Source organism: Melozone crissalis, unplaced genomic scaffold (genome assembly GCF_028551555.1).
Source record: "Melozone crissalis strain CALT ecotype California unplaced genomic scaffold, PUWL_Pcris_2 ptg000016l_1, whole genome shotgun sequence".
NCBI lineage: Eukaryota > Metazoa > Chordata > Aves > Passeriformes > Passerellidae > Melozone > Melozone crissalis.
In genome coordinates, this window is record NW_026535794.1 from 58,064,579 (window position 1) to 58,083,146 (window position 18,568).

Sequence of the window (18,568 nt, forward strand, 5' to 3'; positions counted from 1 at the left end):
TTTCACCGGTCTTTTAATTGCAATAGGAATCTTTTCTTTTGTTGACAAAAGTCACGATCATTACGGCTGTTAGATCTCAAACTGTAGTTCCTGCCGGCTACAGGGTGGAGTGAGAAGCGCTCCCGCTGGAAAAAGCGCTCTGAAGTCAGAATCCGCTAAGGAGTGTGTAACAACTCACTTGCCGAATCAACTAGCCCTGAAAATGGATGGCGCTGGACGCTCATCAGAGCCCAGAAAAGGTGTTGGTTGATCTAAACAGCAGGACGAAAACTATCAATGCACAGCATGATTGCTCCTCCATCACCTGCTCTCTGATGTCCAGTCACTGTTCCCAAGCAGCAACTGGCCGCCCGTGGACATCTGGCCCCAGTTCACACATGAGGGCGACGCGACTCCGGTCGCTCCCCCCGCGGTGCTCTTTGATCACTTCGGCTCCGCTCTCGGGGCGGCGTGGCTCGGCTCCTGCGGTGGCGGCTTTTGATCTTCCCGCCGCTGCCTCGGGCACGCCCGTGCCGAGTTCGGAGTAGCCCAGCACCGCAATTTCACCATAAATCACCGAATTCACACATTTCCGTTAATCCGTAAACCATATGGAAAATCCCTTTACCGTAGTCATAAGTCCAAAGTCCTGTTAAATCCTTCTGCTAATTCATCTCTGCTTTGCGCTGCGGGTCACTCCCTTCGCGACGGTTCTGCTTCGCCCGCGGTGGCTCCCTGTGGTGTCAGGTTGAAGGTTCCCTGTTGCGGAGGATTGGAGGCTCCCTGCTGCGGAGGGTTAGAGGCAGGAGAGAGTACCGATGCTGCAGCGATGACTTCTGTTGGTGCCTGGCATTCCCGGCTCAAGTGGCCCATGCTTCCGCATCGGTAGCATTTCGTGCGGCCCTCTTTATTTGATGCTGACGCTTGGAGAGGTGCAAAAGCGGCTAACACCTGACTCTGAGAGGACCTTGCCTGTTCTCGAAAACCTATTCCTATCTGTTTGAGTGCATCTACCACACAAGCCTGCTGCCCGTTAGGAATAAGAGCCATCCTCTCTAATGCTTCCTCTACAGTCCAATCTGCACCTAAGGCATTAAGTATGTTTCTAGTAGCAGAATTACAATTTTGAAGGACACACTGCCTGAGTAGGACCCTGCACACATATTTCGGCACGCCAACTTTTTCAATTGCAGCAGCAGCTTTATCAATAAAAGCACCAAATGCTTCCTCTCTGCCTTGCTTAATTCCTATAGACACTGGTATCCCTCCTGGCTCCTTTACCATGTCTATTGCGAGTCTGACTAACCTCATTGCCTCCCGGCACTTTTCCTGACCTAATAAAGCTTGTGCTTCAGTACGAAGAAAACGTCCCAGACCCATAAGTTCATCAACAGTGACGCCATGCAGGGGGTCACCCGGCTGCCTTTGAACTGCCACACACTCACTGACAAGTATCCGCCAATGATCATTAAACAGCAATTGTTGATGGTGGGTAAAGATTAATTTAACTATGCCAAGACAATCATTAACGAGGAGGATACTGGTGTTAAAAATATAATCGAGCATTTACTTAGCTGGTTCGCTTTTAAATCCAAACTGACTAACAGCAGCTTGCAATTGAGATAACAGTTTCCAGTCAAGAGCACTAATTGTGGCTTGAATTCCTCCACCAGCCTGAGGGTTAAAGACAACTAGAGAAGCCAGTTCCCGAGCCGAACTTATCAGCTCCTGATCTCCCTTTTCAATTGCATCTTTGGCCAGGGCACTCCACGCATCTCTTTCCCTTGCAATTGCCTCCACCAAGTCGTTTTCCGACCCAGGGACCGGCTGATTGCTTGTCGGGAAAGGAGTCTGCGTATTTGGCCCCAGCTGCTGAGATACAGCAGACACAGGAGAGTCAAGAGTGCTCTGTGTAGCCTGCGGTAAAGCGGACAATAAAGCACCCTGCGGAGCTTGGCTTGTTAGGGCAGCCTGCGGAGCTTGGCTCGTTAAGGGGGGCTGCACGGCGGGTAGTGAGGCGGTCTGTGCCTGACTCGTAGTGTGACTCGTAGGCTGACTCATAGCCTGGCTTGTAGCCTGGCTTGTAGCCGGGCTCGCAAGCTGGCTCGTAGCCTGGCTCGCCGAGGGAGGTGGTGAAGCAGGCAATAAAACCGTCCTCATCGCGGGGCCGAGAGGAGTTCCCGCGTTCTTATCAAATTCCCTATCTTGATCGCATTCTTTGTTACGATCGTGAGCGGCAGTAGCCTGGTGAGCAGCCCTTTTTTCAGCTTGAAATTGTAAGAGCTCGGTGTTAATGACCCGCCATAATTTGCCCCACTTCTTAGCAGTTTTATCATCATCTAACGTAGCCTGCCACAATAAATCACCAAATTTATGCCACTCCGACAATTCGTGAACTGTATGAGGATTCACAAAGACTCCCCTGTCTAAACCATATGCCAAGAGACCTGGTAATTCTTTCTGTAAATCTATTCCCTTAATTTGCCTTTTTTGCAAAAAGGTAATAAAAAGTTCATATGCAGCTTGCCTTTCCATACCTATGTAAATGTGCGCGCTTTGCAGCTCTTCAAGGTCGCGGCCACATGTGTCGGACGAGCCCGCCTATACAGTCGCTCGCAGCACGGCACAGACCGGCGGGTTGCCCTCCGCTTTTTCTTCCGCGCTTCTTTTGCCGTTCCGGCTGCAGTTTCGATCTTCGGAACCCGAACCTGGCTTCACTTCCCCGTGGCATTCGCTTCCCCGTGGTGTTCGCTATCACGGTCGGAGGTCACCATATATTGAAGTGAAGGGAGAACGACCATCCTGGTAATGCATCGAACTCCAATTTTATTGATCAATCAATCACCTTAAATAACAGTGCTAACGAACTCCATGAATATTCTGTAACCCAGATTCATGATAGGCTAACAGAGAAACTTCTAACCACTCCTCTTGTTTTAGAATACCTACAGTTGTTTATTAAAAACAGAACCAGTGTTCCCAAAACTTCTACATCTGTTCTCAGGGTGCCAGGTTTTCCCAGAGACGGTGTTCTGCTTGTTATGGGAAGACTGTCTGAGAACTTTATTGTTTATAAAGAGAGTCTAATTGTTTATAGAAATCAGAAGGCTGAGAACTGCTTTACTTTTCCCTTATACTTTTCTCTCAATTGTATGTCTCATGGCCTTTTCTTTAAGTCATTCTCTGACACCCAGGTACTGGGTTTTTTTGCCAGAAACTCCTGGAAGAAATAATCTTCCCAGCTGCAGCATAGAGCACATCACATCTTGTCCTGTCCCAAATTGCCAAGGGCCACTGCTTGAACAGTCTTTTGTTTCATTTGTTCAAAAGCCTTTTGTTGTTCAGGACTGCACTTAAAATCATTCTTCTTCCGAGTCATATAATAGAGAGAACTTTTGCTTTGACTGTGTTCTGGAATATGCATCTTCCAAAAACCCACACTGCCTAGGAAAGCCTGTGCTTCCTTGCTGTTGGTTGGTGAGAATGTAGCTGCTGTTTTGTTGACCACATCCATGGCAATCTGATGATGTCCATTTTGCCATTTTATTCCTAAAATCTGAGTTTCCTGGGCAGGTCCCTTGACCTTACTTTGCTTTATGACAAAACTGGCCTCCAAGATGATTTGGGTTATCTTCTCCCCTCTCTCAAAAATGTCTGCTGCGTTGCACCACAAGCTGATGTAATCAATGTATTCCAAGTGTTCTGGAGCTTCACCCTTTTCCAGTGCAACCTTGCTTTCTTATAGATGCTTTTCTATGCCATGCTCTGCCAGTATGCGACTGTTGCATACTGACAGAGCATGGGATAGCTCCTTTCTAACTTGCTTGAGCTTGATCTGTCTGCAGTCTTGGACAGCCAAGGCATAGGTCATTAGGGAGGGAAAAAGATGATCTTCATATTGTTGTAGTCAGATATATGTCTGAAGCATTGTTTGTTCTCCTTTCATTGACATCAGTCCCAATGAGTTGGCACACAATGATGGCACATGCTGTACAAATTTCTCCCATGTGGATTGTGTACAATGGACCTCATCTGGATCTACAGAGGACTGTTTGTTATTTGAATCCCTATAGATTACCTTCAGCACGGCTAATTCTCTCATGTACTGGATACCTTTCTCCATGGTGTTCCACCTGCATGGGTGCAGTACTAGGTCATCCTTGAGAAAATACCTTTCCTTCATGCCTGGCTGGACTTGGCTCCAGAGGCTGAGAGTTTCTGTTTTCTTCCCAATCCCCTTGCTAATGCTGACATGCGAGGTCAGGGATCTCTTCACTACCATCTAGTTTCATATTACAGGCAGCAATATCCCAGCATCAGAGCAGCTAAGTCAGTAGGGGCCCACCCGACTGGTGGCTGAAATTTTTTTTGCATATCTCACAGCTCACCTGGAGATAGGGATTGGGTGATTATCTCTGGCCCTGTCTGTTCCTTGTGTTGTGAGGTCTCTCCTTCCTTTTCATCCTTCACTAAGTGAACTAATTTTGTCTTTGATTTTTTTTCTATAAAGGGGTGACTGCTACTGGCACAGGTTGTTCCTCTCGTTCAGCTGCAGTTTGAGTGGCCACAGTTCCTGTCAGTCTGCTTTTCTCCTCTTCCCCCTGAGACTGCTGTCTAGTATTGTGGAGTGTCCAATAAATAGTAGCCAAGGCCCAGCATGTTGCAAAACCTCACACCTCCCTGGAATTGCCACAGCATTTTTCTGTCAAGTATTTTGTTAATTTACCATGGTCCTGTAATTGTTCAGGAGTGAAGTTCCAAACCACTGGAGCAGAATAATCCTTCAAAAGCCGGCCCATTTTCTCCCGCTTGCCTTGTTACTCATGATTATACATCCTTCGGACAGATGTCTAAGCAAACTCCTAAGAAAACTCTGTCACTCTAAACATGGTGTAGACTGAGGAGACCTGGCAGACTTAGCACAAAGAATATGATTTCCTTAACATCCAAATGGAATTCAGAATTCTCTAAATATAACAGGCTGAAGAGGGTGTAAAAGGCCAGGAAAAGGGGATGAAAAGCTGGGGGAAATTATCCTCTCCCATTCCTGCCGCAGAGTATGTATGGTTAGTAAATATGCAAAGGTAGTGCCTGAGGTAAGAGTAGGAGAGCAACAGTCAATATATATCCCAAATGATCATCGTTGTCTTTGATGTCACCATGTCATAAACTGACATCCCTCAGTATATCAGCAAAGAAATCCTGATCCCTCTTCCTACTCTGAAAAATGTCATGAGGAACACATACAGAAATATATACAGGATTAGGTACCACTCCCACTTGAACAGATCAAGTAACATTCTGACCGGTGGCTCCATACCTAAACCAAAAATGCCTAGATCAAATTTGTTTCTGACCTGCTCTGGGCAGTCTGTTGTTATCTCAACCCATTGTGCCTCACCTCAGACAGCAAATCAAGATTGTTGTGGTTTAGGAGTCATACTCCCTAATTTAGTGTTCTCACTGACACACTCCAAATCATGCTGCTGCTCACTCACTTTTCCTTTTCCTCTGAGCCTGGTTTGAGAGGAGAATTGGAGGCACAAAAGGTAAAGATCACGGGTTGAGAACCATTTACTGGAAACAGCAACGATATTAATAGCAAAAAGTGTACAAAAGAGACAATGATGCATATGCAAAAATGCTCACCATGAAGCTCCATCTGATCGCAGCTCAACCTCTCCCTCTGTCTTAGAGGTTGTACCACCTCAACCTCTCCCTCTGTCTTAGAACTGGTGCCACCCAACCACTCCCTCCAGCTCAGAATCAGCATCATGCTTATTGGACCAGAAGGAACCCCTTCTCTTTGGAAGAGACTCCCCCCACTTTCACCAACGGCATTAAGTAGTGTAGAGTAACCTCTGGGTCCTAGCCACACCCCTCTTTGCTATTGAAACAATTAGCCTTGTCCCAGCTGCAACCAAGACACTCAGGATATTCCTCTTTTGCCAAGACACCTGGAATATTCCTCTTTTGCATCAGCAGAATCTGGGAGGGTTTAATCTTTTGAATTTAAAACAAAAGCAAAATTTGTGTATGAAAGCTAGGAGTCCTTGATAAAATGTCTTGCTTTCCCTCACAGATACTGTTCGAGAAACAACTTCAGCTCAACAAGCACTTTTGGTGGCTAAAAACATTGACTTATTTCCAACAAATCAAGAACGTTTTACTGAAGGAAATATAGATGTGTGGTGGATTGTTCATGATGGTGGTATGCTGATGTTGCTGCCTTTCCTCCTTCGACAGCACAAGGCAAGGGCAACAGAAAATGGCTGGGATTTAATTTTCGAGCACTAAATGGTTCTAAGCATGTCTAATTAAATACTCCTTCACCTTGTTCAAATTATGCATGGTAATAGCAATCACAGTGTTACAAACTGTTATGTATCTTTTTGGTAGGTTTGGAGAAAATGTAAAATGCGTATCTTCACCGTTGCTCAAATGGATGATAATAGCATTCAAATGAAGAAGGATCTTCAGATGTTCTTATACCACCTTAGACTAAATGCTCAAGTGGAAGTTGTTGAAATGGTTTGTTATTATATATTTTTAAGGTGCAACTGGGACTAAACTTGGGAAAACAGGTTTAGCTTTTTTCAAATAAAGAGCTATTAGCACAAATATAGAAATTAAAAAATTGTAGTCTCATGAAAAACAAGAAGTTAAGCATCATTATCTTACCATGTTACAATACTGCTGTATGTGGTAGTGAGTTTAATGGGTTTGTCAAGTAGAGTTTGAGATGTTTTATGTGTTAATTCTTACTTTATTTATGACTACTAGTCCATACAGCTGGTTCATTTGGAAGGAAAAGCTTGAATTTGTAGCAAGCAGTGAAATGGAAGGCTAAATGTGCTTAATCTAATAAGCTAAGACATATGGTATGAGACAGGATGGACTTGTCTATGTCTCCAACCGCTGTAAGAATACCTCTCTGGAATAAGGAATCCCTAGGCTGAAATGAGAGTTGTTCTTGGCATCTCCAGCCTCAGCCAGTACTGAAAGCAGGACCTACAGTTTCACAAGTCAAGGTAGTGACAAAATTAATTTGGTAACTTTTTTCCTTTTTAAATTATGGGTCATAAACTGTTTAGGAGAAAGGACAAAAACTATTTCTGTCTTGGCCCACTTTTTTTGGAAACTAAGGGTGTAATTTCCAGCACTAAAAGGTGACTAGCATAATGTTCAAAGTAAGACTCATGGAAAAAAAAAAAAAAACAACCAAAACTTTTACTCATTCTGAAGTGAGATGAAAATGAGTAAACTGGTTGAAAATGTCTATTTCCACTCATTTATAGAATCACCAGAACTTATTAAAAGGTTTATCATGCTAATTAATCAGAAAACAATTATAAGAATTGTTTTAATTACTTAGGAAAAAAACTGCTTGTGAAAAAATTTAGTGTTCTTTGCTTAGAGTACTAAATATGAAAGTCTCAAATGCTGTGGCATGTACAGTTGAAAGAACATAGAGTGCCATGAAATGGCTCAACCTTGGTTGAATTTTGAACAGAAGGCAATATAGAAAGTTGTGCTTGTTTAAGCTGGGGTAGAATTAATTTTCTTCATGGCGGCTGGTATGGGGCTGTGTTTTGGGTATGTGCTGAGCACAGGATTGATAATATTGGGATGTTGTTGTAATTGTGAAGCAGAGCTTGTACAAAACCAAGATCTTTTCTGGTTTTTGTACTGCCACGCCAGCAAGGAAGTTGGGGAAGTTTGGGAGGAGACACAGCTGGGACAGGTCCCAAACTGACCAAAGGGCTATTCCAGACCATATGACATCATGCTCAGTATAGAAGTTGGGGAGAAGACGGAAGAAGGAGGGTATCTTGGGAGTGATGCTGTTTGTCTTCTCAAGTAACTATTATGCATGATGGGGACCTGCCCATGCGAAGCAGTGAATTAATTCCTTGTTTTTCTTGCTTGAATGCACAATTTTTGCTTTTCCTAATTAACAGTCTTTATCTCAACCCATGAGTTCTCTAGCTTTTATCCTTCTGATTCTCTCCCAAATCCACTTGTGGGGGAGTTAGAGTCTGCATGGGCCTTGGTTGCTGGCTGGGATTAAACCACTACAGAAATACAATTTATTCTTTTCTTCTGTGGGTAATATTTAATTCTGAGAATCTTCTGGAGGATAAGAGAAATGTTACAAGTCAGTGACAATACAGGTGACTGGTATAGATTTTTATGTTGTATTTTAGTTTTCAGCCAATATGAGAATGTATGCCAGAATTTCTTGCTATGGCAAGAAATGGCTTTGTTTTTGAACATTTCTCACTGATCAAAGCATAATGTGTTATTTGTGCCTAACAGTTACAGTTACAGTTTTTAAAGAAACAAGCATCCACACATGCTCAGGTGTCAGCAATGCATACCCAGTTTAACTAAGTGCTTTCAACTCTCACTTCTGCAGCCTAGTTGGAACAGAATAGTTAGTGGAAAGTCTGTTCCAAGTACCTAAAATTTAGATAAAATCACAATAATATTGTTACAGTAGGATAGTTCACTGTATGAAATTGCTGTTTGAATAGTAAGTTTTAAGAATGAGGACAGAAGTGATTGATCAATTATATGCTTAGGATTACTCTAATGAATACATCCACCAAATGAATACAGGTATGAGAGGTACACTACCTAATGTTGTCCTTGTAAGTAGTACTTTTCTTCTGGTGTTACTAATTCCAATTTCTTTTGCAGTTTGAAAATGATATTTCTGCGTTCACATATGAGAAGACACTTATGATGGAACAGCGATCTCAGATGCTAAAACAGATGCAGCTATCAAAGAATGAAAGAGAAAGGGAGGTAGGATCTTCAGCTTGACAGGATGTTCTGTGAAAAATCTCAAAGTACAATCTAATGGCTGTAGCTTCTTATCAGTTTCTAGCTAGTCAAAAACTTTCATAACTGCATTGTGTTTCTCTACAACCAGTTTTACTTGCAAGGTTAAAGTTATGTGGGGGAAAGAAAAAAATTATTTAAACAGATTTTAAGAGTTTTCCTGTTTTTGTTGAGTGCAAGTGTTGATTAGCAAAACATTTGAACATCAGTGTGGAATACATTAAAAGCCTTTCCAAACTTGACATCAGTAGCTAAGATTCATGATTATGCAACTGGATTGATTATCTTTGATTGTGATTTGGTCTTAGGATCATAGAATCATTTACATTGAAAAAGACCTTTACGTCAAGTCTGACCACTAACCTAATGCCGCCAAATCCACCACTAAACCATGTCCCTGTTGTTTAAATACCTCCAGGGACTCAACTTCAGCCACCTCCCTGGACAGCCCATTCAAATGTTTGATAATCCTATCCATGATGAAATTTTCCCTAATGTCCAGTCTAAACATCCTCTGGTACTACTTAAGGCTATTTCCTCTTGTCACTTGTTACTGGGGAAAAGAGACCAATCCCCACCTCACTACAACTGTCTTCCATGTAGTTGAAGAGAGTGAGAAAGTCCTTCCTGAGCCTCCTTTTCTCCATTCTAGAGAACACTATGTCCTTCAGCCACTCATCATATGACTTACAAATACACCATATTACACAATATAATAGACATTTGTTCAAATCACACTATGTTTTAGTTTCTGCATTATTTTGCATGTTTTATGAATCAACTCCCTTTTTTTTAGAACCAAAATTAGCCCAACAAACTATAATCTTCTAATATGAAGATGGAAATGCTGGGTTTGCTGCTCCCTTATCCTTACTATTTTGCATATTGTAGCAACAAGCTTCATTCAGCTGTAATTTTATGAATATTTGTAACTTAAAAGTAATTTCCTTTTGGTTTGTGCTTCTACCCCCTCATCTATTCTACTAACTCTTCAATGTTATCAAGACTTTTTAGTGATGTAGAAGATAGTGAATGCTCTGGCTTTGCCATCACATAAATGATTTCCATCCCATGGCAAACAAGAGAACTCTATTGTCTTTAATTGCTCAATTGTATAACAGCTAGATTTTTTTTCTTATGGCTTGTCTTTTGTGGTGTCAACCATAGAAGTCCGAGCAGTTTGGGGTTTTTATGGTTTTTTCCTTTTATTTGTCCTCTTCTCTCTATTATTTTTTCCATCTCACATGATTTTTTAAAGGTTCCTAAAGATGCCTGCTATTGTTACAGTTTATTGCTGTAAAACGTCTTTCTTATCCATGTCATTTTCTTTCAATTTGAGCCTGCCTAACATCCTTCTAGTAAAAACCCCAAACTTTTCTGTACAACTTATTCAGCCTTATTGTTTCTTTTCTGAATAGTAGTATTTTTCCAGTGGAGTTTCAGTAGTTTATCTGTTGTAGATTTTGAAGGATTTAACTTCCACATGATTAGTGGAAGCTATTGCTCTGTATTCTATAGCACATAAATTGCAGAGAGATAAAAGAATTTCTTCTCAGCTCTGAGCTGGTGGGAATCTGGACTATACTTCAGAATATTGTTTGTTTGAAAGTTTTTATTTCTTTCTATTCCCTCCATATCATTTTCTTGCTTTATTACTCACTTTTATCTGAACTTTACCATCACCATTATAGCATCAGTTTCTTCCTTCTTATCAGGCGAGGTGAAATCTGAATATTCAAAACACCACTGAATTTATTTCAGGGTCTGAAGTAAAACCCTTGACCCTTGGTAATTCCAGGAACCTCTAGTACTTACTGCCTTGTCCAAAAATAAAAAAGTCATATCCATTGATTGTTTCTGATTAGAATATCTAAATCTACCTTGTTCTTTTGTATTTTCATAAGAAAATGTGATATATTGAAGTGACCACCAGAACCCAGACTAACTCTTAGAACTCCAGCGCAACGCCAGGAGTGGGGAACTGCCTCAGTATGGGGATTTACTAGAGGCAGAACCTTTAGAGCCACTTGCTCTAAGATGCCAGACAGAAGCCACGACAGGGACCAGGCAGAGGAGAAAGGAAAAGTATTTGCATCTTGAGGTTCCACAAGGAACAGTTTATTCCAGATGAAAAGAGCAGGACAAAAAGCCTCTACCTCTGTTGTGCCAGAGGTTTTGTTTGGATGCAAGTCAGGAGGTGGATACAAACAGCTAACTAACAGGGAATCCTCAGGGGTGGAATGAGGGGATTATATCGAGTGTCTGGGGCCAATTTGGGTAGGAGGATGGAGAGGATGGGTCACATGGGCCAATGGGGCTTCTGGTAGTAGGGGAATTCCAAGGGGGTGTTGCAGACAGGGATTGGCCCAAGGTTTAAGTGGCAGAGAAGGTTTGGGAATCAAGGGCTGGGATGCCTTGACAGGCAGCTGGAACAAGGGGTGGGGAATGGCATGAGGGACAGCTTTGAGGAAGGGTAAAACCAGGGGTAAACCAACTTGGTGAGAACATGGGGGTACAACAGAATGAACCACTTAACAAGGAATCAATAAAATAACATTGAACCACAACAGTTTATTTATGTCTTCACTTCTTGTGGAGCTACAAGATTAGTGTATGCGCTCAGAGTGCCTGACCCATTCTTACCCTGATCTTTTTTTTTTTCTTAACTAGCTGAGCCATTCTTTTAAATTTTTTGCTGATGTCCAAAACATTTCTTTTATTAGTATCACTAGTTCAAATTAGCATTGCTTTTCATTTTAATATCTGTCTCCAGGCCTTCAAATATAAGCTGGTATTCCAGTTTTGAATAGTGAGTGTAGTTTGGTTTCCTGTTACCACCAAGATTAGTACTTTAACCTCACTTTTGTGCATGTATGCCTTCAAATGAGGCTCAGACCTTCTTGAAGTGGAGACTTTGGTTTTGTACAGTGTTTGTTTGCTGTTTTAGTCATAAGCGTGCTTTTACCCCTGAGCAATCACCCTCATCCTCCTTTCTCCTGTCAACTTTTAAAAACAGAGTTGATTTGATCTTGCCTCTGGGTTTTCTTGTAGAACTGGGGATCGAGCACTCATCATATTTTTGTTCACTTTTTTTGAAAACTTGGTCAATTTTTTTCTCTTTGAGTATAAATATAATACGTACCTGCAAAGCATAACATAGGCAACTTAGGTATAACTGGTAAATATCAATTTATTTGACTTAATAGTGCTGCAAAGGGGAAGGAAAATGTAGAGCCTCATTCCCATTTTTGCTTCCATTTTTGGTTGTTGTTGGCTTCTTTCTCTGGTTAATTCTCATTAAGGACTCTTGGGCAAAGCAGTGTTAATTGGACCTGTGAGAAGGTAATAATACTTTGCACCAACAAATTGTCTTGGGTTGTGCTGTTAAGTAAGATTGGCAGAAACTTGGGTGCATGCAGGTGAGTGATGCACGGACAGATGACTCTTTAACTAATTAAAGTTTAAAAGAAGGGTATTTATTGCAGCATGCTGGACACATGTGGAATCATTTCCAAATACATGTGCAAGGAGTTGCAGATTCCTGCTCTCTGTTTTGATCTGCTGGTGATGGTCCAAGCCTCTCCTAACTATTTGATTATTCTTAAGGCAAGGTATACTTCTATGGTCTCTGCTCCTTCACAAATGCTACATCTATCCCTGTCACTACTAGCTTCTCTTTCCTAATGTATTTGTTACTTTTTAACTAAGGTACTTGATTCTTGCCACCTATATTACTAACTTAGCTTCTTAACTAATTTTAAAATCTTAACTAACATATGCAATCTTCTACTATGCCAGATATATTCCCAGGTCGCCCCTCAACTCATCTACAATGTTCAATTATCCTAAATACATTTCCAGCAGACCCCTTGACTGATTACTGTTTCACTGTTTGTGAATGATTAGATTTTTAGGTTTTTACAGTTGAAAAGTAGCTTTCTCATATGCTTTTAGTTTTTTCATGCTTTTGATTGTAATTGAGTGAAAAATTTCACCTGAATATATACATACATGAAAGTGGTCCTAAAACAAGTGAATATTTGAGCTTCCCATAGAGATGGAAGGACTAAATTGGCTTCCTGTTGTCACAAATGTCTGTAAAGGGACTTCATAACTAACCACTAAAGATTTAAAAATGTTATCCAGGAGGAGGCAATCAGAGAACTGCTGAGCCACTTGGATATTCATAAATCCATGGGACCAGATGGGATCCATCCCAGGGTGATGAGGGAGCTGGTAGATGAGCTTGCAAAGCCGCTCCATCATTTACCAGCAGTCCTGGCTCACTGGCAAGGTTCCAGATTACTGGAAGCTGGCCAATGTGACGCCCATTTATTAAAAGGGTGGGAAGGAGGAGCCTGCTAATTATAGGCTGGTTAGCCTGACCTCAGTACTCGGTAAGGTTATGGAACAGTTTATACTGAGTCTCATCACACTGAACTTACAGGACAGCCAGGGTATCAGACCCAGCCAGCATGGGTTTAGGATGGGTAGGTCATGTTTGACCAACCTGATCTCCTTTTATGACCAAGTGACCTGCCTGGTGGATGCAGGAAAGGCGGTTGATGTTGTGTAGTGCGGGGGTCAGGTATATATGGGAAAATATATGTCCAATTGTGTCAGGAACCCACGCATTACCGAGGAACCCACTTGCAGCGGCAACTACGTCCAGATATGCACAACACTGGACAAACCAGACCAGTGAAGAACATTTTTTTTATTTTCAGCACATCAGTCTCAGGACATTGTTAGACAATGGAGACAGGATGTTAACAGCTCGCTGATCCACAGGGAATGCCAAGGAGGTGGAGCATTACAGCACAGCATAAAACCATCTCAGCGTAGATTTCAGCCAATCATACCTAGAACAACACATATTGACAAGCATTCTATCCAATCTTATAAAACACACGTAATGGTAGTTAAAACAAAGACTGGTTCATAAGAGACAAAGAACAGAGCTCTATTCATGCTAACCTTCTAAAGAGATACATTAAATAACCTTGTTGCCATCCATAAGCCAATTCTACAGAGGCCTATTGTTATTTGTCACGTATGCTCTACTGTTTAGGAAACTTTTCTGCTGTATTTGCAATGCTAACAAAACTTCAGTCTAAGGCCTATACTTTTTTAACCATTTCCTAAAAACCCTCTAACTTCATGGATTCCAACATGTAGCTGGATTTCAGCAAGGCCTTTGACACTGTCTCCACAGCACACTCCTGGAAAAGCTGGCAGCCCACAGCTTGGACAGGAGCACTCTTTGCCAGGTTACACGCTGACTGGATGGCTGGGCCCAGAGGGGTGGTGAATGGTGCTGCATCCAACTGGTGACTAGTTACTAGTGGTGCCCCTCGAGGGTCTGTGCTGGGACCAGTTCTGTTCAATATCTTTATTGATTACACGGATGAGGGTATTGAGTCTTCCACTGGTAAATTTGCGGACGACACTAAGCTGAGATCGTACGTTGGCCTGTTGGAAGGTAGGAGGGCTCTGCAGAGAGACTTGGAATGGTTGAATGGATAGGCAAAGTCCAATAGGATGAAGTTTATTAAATCCAAGTGCTGAGTCCTGCATTTTGGCCCCTGTAAATAACTCCCTGCCTCCTTGTAAGCTGGGGATGATGTGGCTGGACAGTGCCCAGGTGGAAAGGGACTTAGGGGTACTGGTCAACAGCCAGCTGAACATGAGCCAGCAGTGTGCCCTGGCGGCCCAGGAGGCCAGTGGCATCCTGGCCTGTATAGTGTGGCCAGCAGGATCAGGGAGGTCAGTTTTCCCCTATACTTGGCACTAGTGAAGCCACATCTTGAGTACTATGTCCAGTTCTGGGCCCTCGGTTAAGGAAGGACATTGAGATGTTTGAGCGCATCCAGAAGAAGGCAATGAGGCTGGTGAGGATCTTGGAACATGGGCTCTATGAGGAGCAACTGAGGGAGCTGGAGTTGTTTAGCCTGAAGAAAAGGAGACTCAGAGGTGACCTTATCACTCTCAATTTCCTGAAACGTGGTTGTAGTCAGGTGGGAGTTGGTAACTTTCACCAGGCAGCAACTGACGGAACTGGAGGACACAGTCTCAAGCTGAATCAAGGGAAATTGAGATTGGATATTAGGAAAAAAGTTTTTCATAGAAAGAGTGATAAAGTTCTGGAATGGTCTGTCTGGAGAGGTGGTGGAGTCACCATCCCTGGATGTGTTTAAAAAAAGGCTGGATATGGCACTTGATGTCACGGTTTAGTTGAGGTGTTAGGGCGTGGTCAGTTGATCCTGAAGTTCTCTTCCAAGCTAGTCATTCTGTGAATTCTGTGAAAAAGAGCCTTTTGAGCTGATACCACATTTCATCTATTAAAATGAAGAATAATATGATATCTGCTTTTTTCTGTAGACTTTTTTTTGTCATTGGTAACCTTTTTGTCCCAGATTCAGAGCATCACAGATGAGTCTCAAGGCTCAATTATAAGAAATAGCTACTCCAGTCCATTGTCCATTGTCCAAGATGCTCAGGCACTGCTGACTAATGATTATCAAGAGGAAGAGGTAGCTCGACATAGTGTTGGCTATGACTAGACGTATTTTCCATTGCAACACTTCAAGTACCACTATTGCAAACTGAACTACACATTAACTACAATTTTTTCTAAATTAATTATGTTACCTTATATTTCTTGTCTTTAGATGATGCTTCTGTGACATGAACTATATTCTCTTTCTCACATTTATTTTTCATAAAAGAAACTCATTTCTGAGACTGCCTGTTTTCTTAAGAACCAGAAGCAGGGTGTTACATTAATAAACCTATTTCGTGCTTTCATTGACTTCCTTTATAGTTCCTCTGTTGAAGTACTGAAGATTCTCGGAGACTGTATTGATATACTAGATCTTTTAAGGAGTGCAAGCCATTTTTATTTGCGAGCTATTATTAACCCATATATGTCATTACTGTATTCTGTGGGTGACATTGAAAGGAAATGGACTGATGTAATCAATTAGTTTAGTGTGCACTTAAAGTGTTGCTCATACGTAAAATGTGTAGCCTAGTTTGTAGAAGTGCTGTATATCTTTGTATTTCCCTTTCATCATGGAGTGAGAGAACAAGCTGTTTGGTTTCATTAATTGAATTTAGTATCAAAATAGCGTTAACAAGAATGTGCTTTTGTTGTGTTTGCATTTTTATAAACATGTATTATAGGTCCAGAATTTCTCTTGGTCTCACGGTCTTTCCGAAAATGGCAAATTTTCTTCCATTGAAGCATAGTTGTACTGAACTCATCTTACAGTTGTTCCTTTGAAATTTTAGTACATTGGATACTGCTGCATGGTATTTATGATATTGGCATGTATTTGTTAGCTTTTTTGATTCTCATGATAAAACTGTATTCAGAGTAACTTCTGATTTGTGGTCTTGACTCATCATTTAATCATCTGTGAATGTAAGAAGACCATCATACTAAGAGATATTTATGTGAACCTCACAACTGAACTCCAGAATTTGGGAATCCTGAAGGATAGGGACTAGGAAATAATTTAGGGAATATATGGAAGCTCAAAGGCATTTAAACCCCCCTGCAATTACAGTTTGTGAACCACTAGAGGAATTGCTTTTCTGAGAATGAAAGTACAATTCTCATCTGCTTGGATTTTATTCATGGTTTTTATTGACCTGCACGAAATTCTTAATTACCAGGTATGTGGAGGGACCATGACTATGTCTAACATGTGAATAATTGAGATTCCCAAATGGAACAGGAGCTTCAACTCGATTTAAGTCTCTGAATAGCTTTGAGAACTGTTAAATATCTTAAACAAAAAGCAAACAAGCAAACAATCACAGGATAAAATAAATACCACCTCCAAAACAGAAAATTTCAAAGCACAAAAAGAATCCTGTCCCCAGTTACCAATTCACTTATAATTTTTAGAGTCTAAGGTACTGTATTTGTGTTATATTTGATGGAAACAGAGAAGCCTATGGACAAAGTATTATGAAGGAAAGGAAGTAAATAATGTGTTAGATATTTAATCTTCTTTTCCTCCAAAGAAGCAAGGAGAATGGAAAATAGAAAACACAATATTCTTCCCACATGCATATGCGCTTTTTTGTTCTTGAAATTGATTAGAGTTTCTACTGTTAAAAGGGAAGAGAAGACCCCTTCATGGCTAGATTTGTTAGATTTGTTAGGTAAAATGCTCTTGTAGGCATAAATCATCTAAATCTATAACTAGACTTCAAATCAGCCAGTCCCATACTGGCATCAGAGATTCATAGTTGTAGTTCAGCTAAAGGCATGTGAAATGGACAATGTTTACAACAATATCTGAGAAAATAATGTAGCTTGTGAACAATGATAATACTGGCTTTAAAGTTTTTCATTGGCAAAACACCCTGATGTTAATAAAGTACTCTCTGGTGGAATTCAACCTCACTTTAGTTCATTACTAAAGTAACATTCTACATAAGATATAGTCTTGCAAATATAAACAAAATATGAACATTTTTACAAGCAATTTCATTTCATGCTGAAGTTACAGTAGTCTCATATTTGTTCACAAAGTAAAGGTGCATTTTTCTTCAGCTTCTTTGGTTCTACCGCTGTAAAACTCCTTTTCGAAACTGTAATAACATGTAATTGACAAATGCTGATTTTGGCTGAATTGTGGGGTGATTATTTGTTTTGTGGCCAGGCTCAGCTGATCCATGATAAAAACACTGCCTCACGCTCTGCTCCAGCAGTTGAAGCAAGTGTGGCTGCTGCTGTACCAGAGAAAGTGCAAATGACATGGACTAAAGAAAAGTTTGTAGCGGAAAAGCATAAAAACAAGGATTCCAATGTGTCTGGCTTTAAAGATATTTTCAACATGAAGCCGTAAGTATGCATATGGTATTTGGAGCTTTTTATTTCATTGTGTGTATTTTACTGGGGGGGGGGGGGGGGGGCGTTCTAGTTTGTTGTTTTATCTGGGTTTTGCTTTTTAAGAGATTCTGTTTTATTTAAAATTTCATTAACTTAAATGGCAGCCTTATAAAAATAACATAGACTTGGGTGGAATGACTGTAAAGAGTCATTCACAAGAAAGTGAAGTTTAAATATGACAGACTTTAAGCTGTTAACTCAACTTCTGAATTGTACCAGAAAGCATATGTGTTAAAAAGCTTATTATAATTATAACTTTTTATTTCTTCATGTGGGTGAAAAATTAGTGTATATGTCCCTGTATTTTTATTGTGTTTGGTATTAGAGGGAGTTCCAAAGAAGCAGATAGAATTTCAAAACATTTAGCTTATGTTTTTGATTTTAGGTGCATGATTTTGGGTATGGGGGATGTTTTCTTGGGAAGAGATGGGAGTGGGATGTTTTTGTTTGTTTGTTTGTTTGTTTGTTTGTTTGAATGGACATTCAATGCTCATCCTGTAAATTAAAGGAATAGAAAACTTGTGTAAATATAAATGTATTGCTATATTAAGTATTTGCTGTTTAAATATTCCTTCATGTCTTTTTCTTAAATAGATAAGAGCTACTCCCTGTGTCAAACCAACGTAGTATACACAAAAACAATGTCAGAGGGAAACCAGCTTGTTTGTTTCCTCATGTTGTGATTTTAAGCATGCTCATGCATCTTTTCTTAGCTCTGCAAGAAAGCTGCACTTAGAAACATAGCTTAAATTATTTTCTACACATGACCAAACCAAAACTGTCGATGTCAAGGGAAATCTTAATATCTAAATGAAACACATCTTAAATCTAGGA

At 40.8% G+C, this 18,568-nt stretch overlaps 1 protein-coding gene across 2 annotated transcripts in view; it reads left to right on the top strand.

Annotated features, from left to right (window-relative positions):
• Nucleotides 1-18,568, top strand: part of LOC128935199 (solute carrier family 12 member 7-like) — an 85,243-nt gene that overhangs the window by 62,680 nt on the left and 3,995 nt on the right. For both annotated transcript variants that reach the window (XM_054273334.1, XM_054273335.1), the window contains exons 19-22: nt 6,062-6,231; nt 6,379-6,510; nt 8,683-8,790; nt 17,505-17,686. In XM_054273334.1, the coding sequence (XP_054129309.1) occupies nt 6,062-6,231; nt 6,379-6,510; nt 8,683-8,790; nt 17,505-17,686 (592 nt within the window). The remainder of the gene's footprint in view (nt 1-6,061; nt 6,232-6,378; nt 6,511-8,682; nt 8,791-17,504; nt 17,687-18,568) is intronic.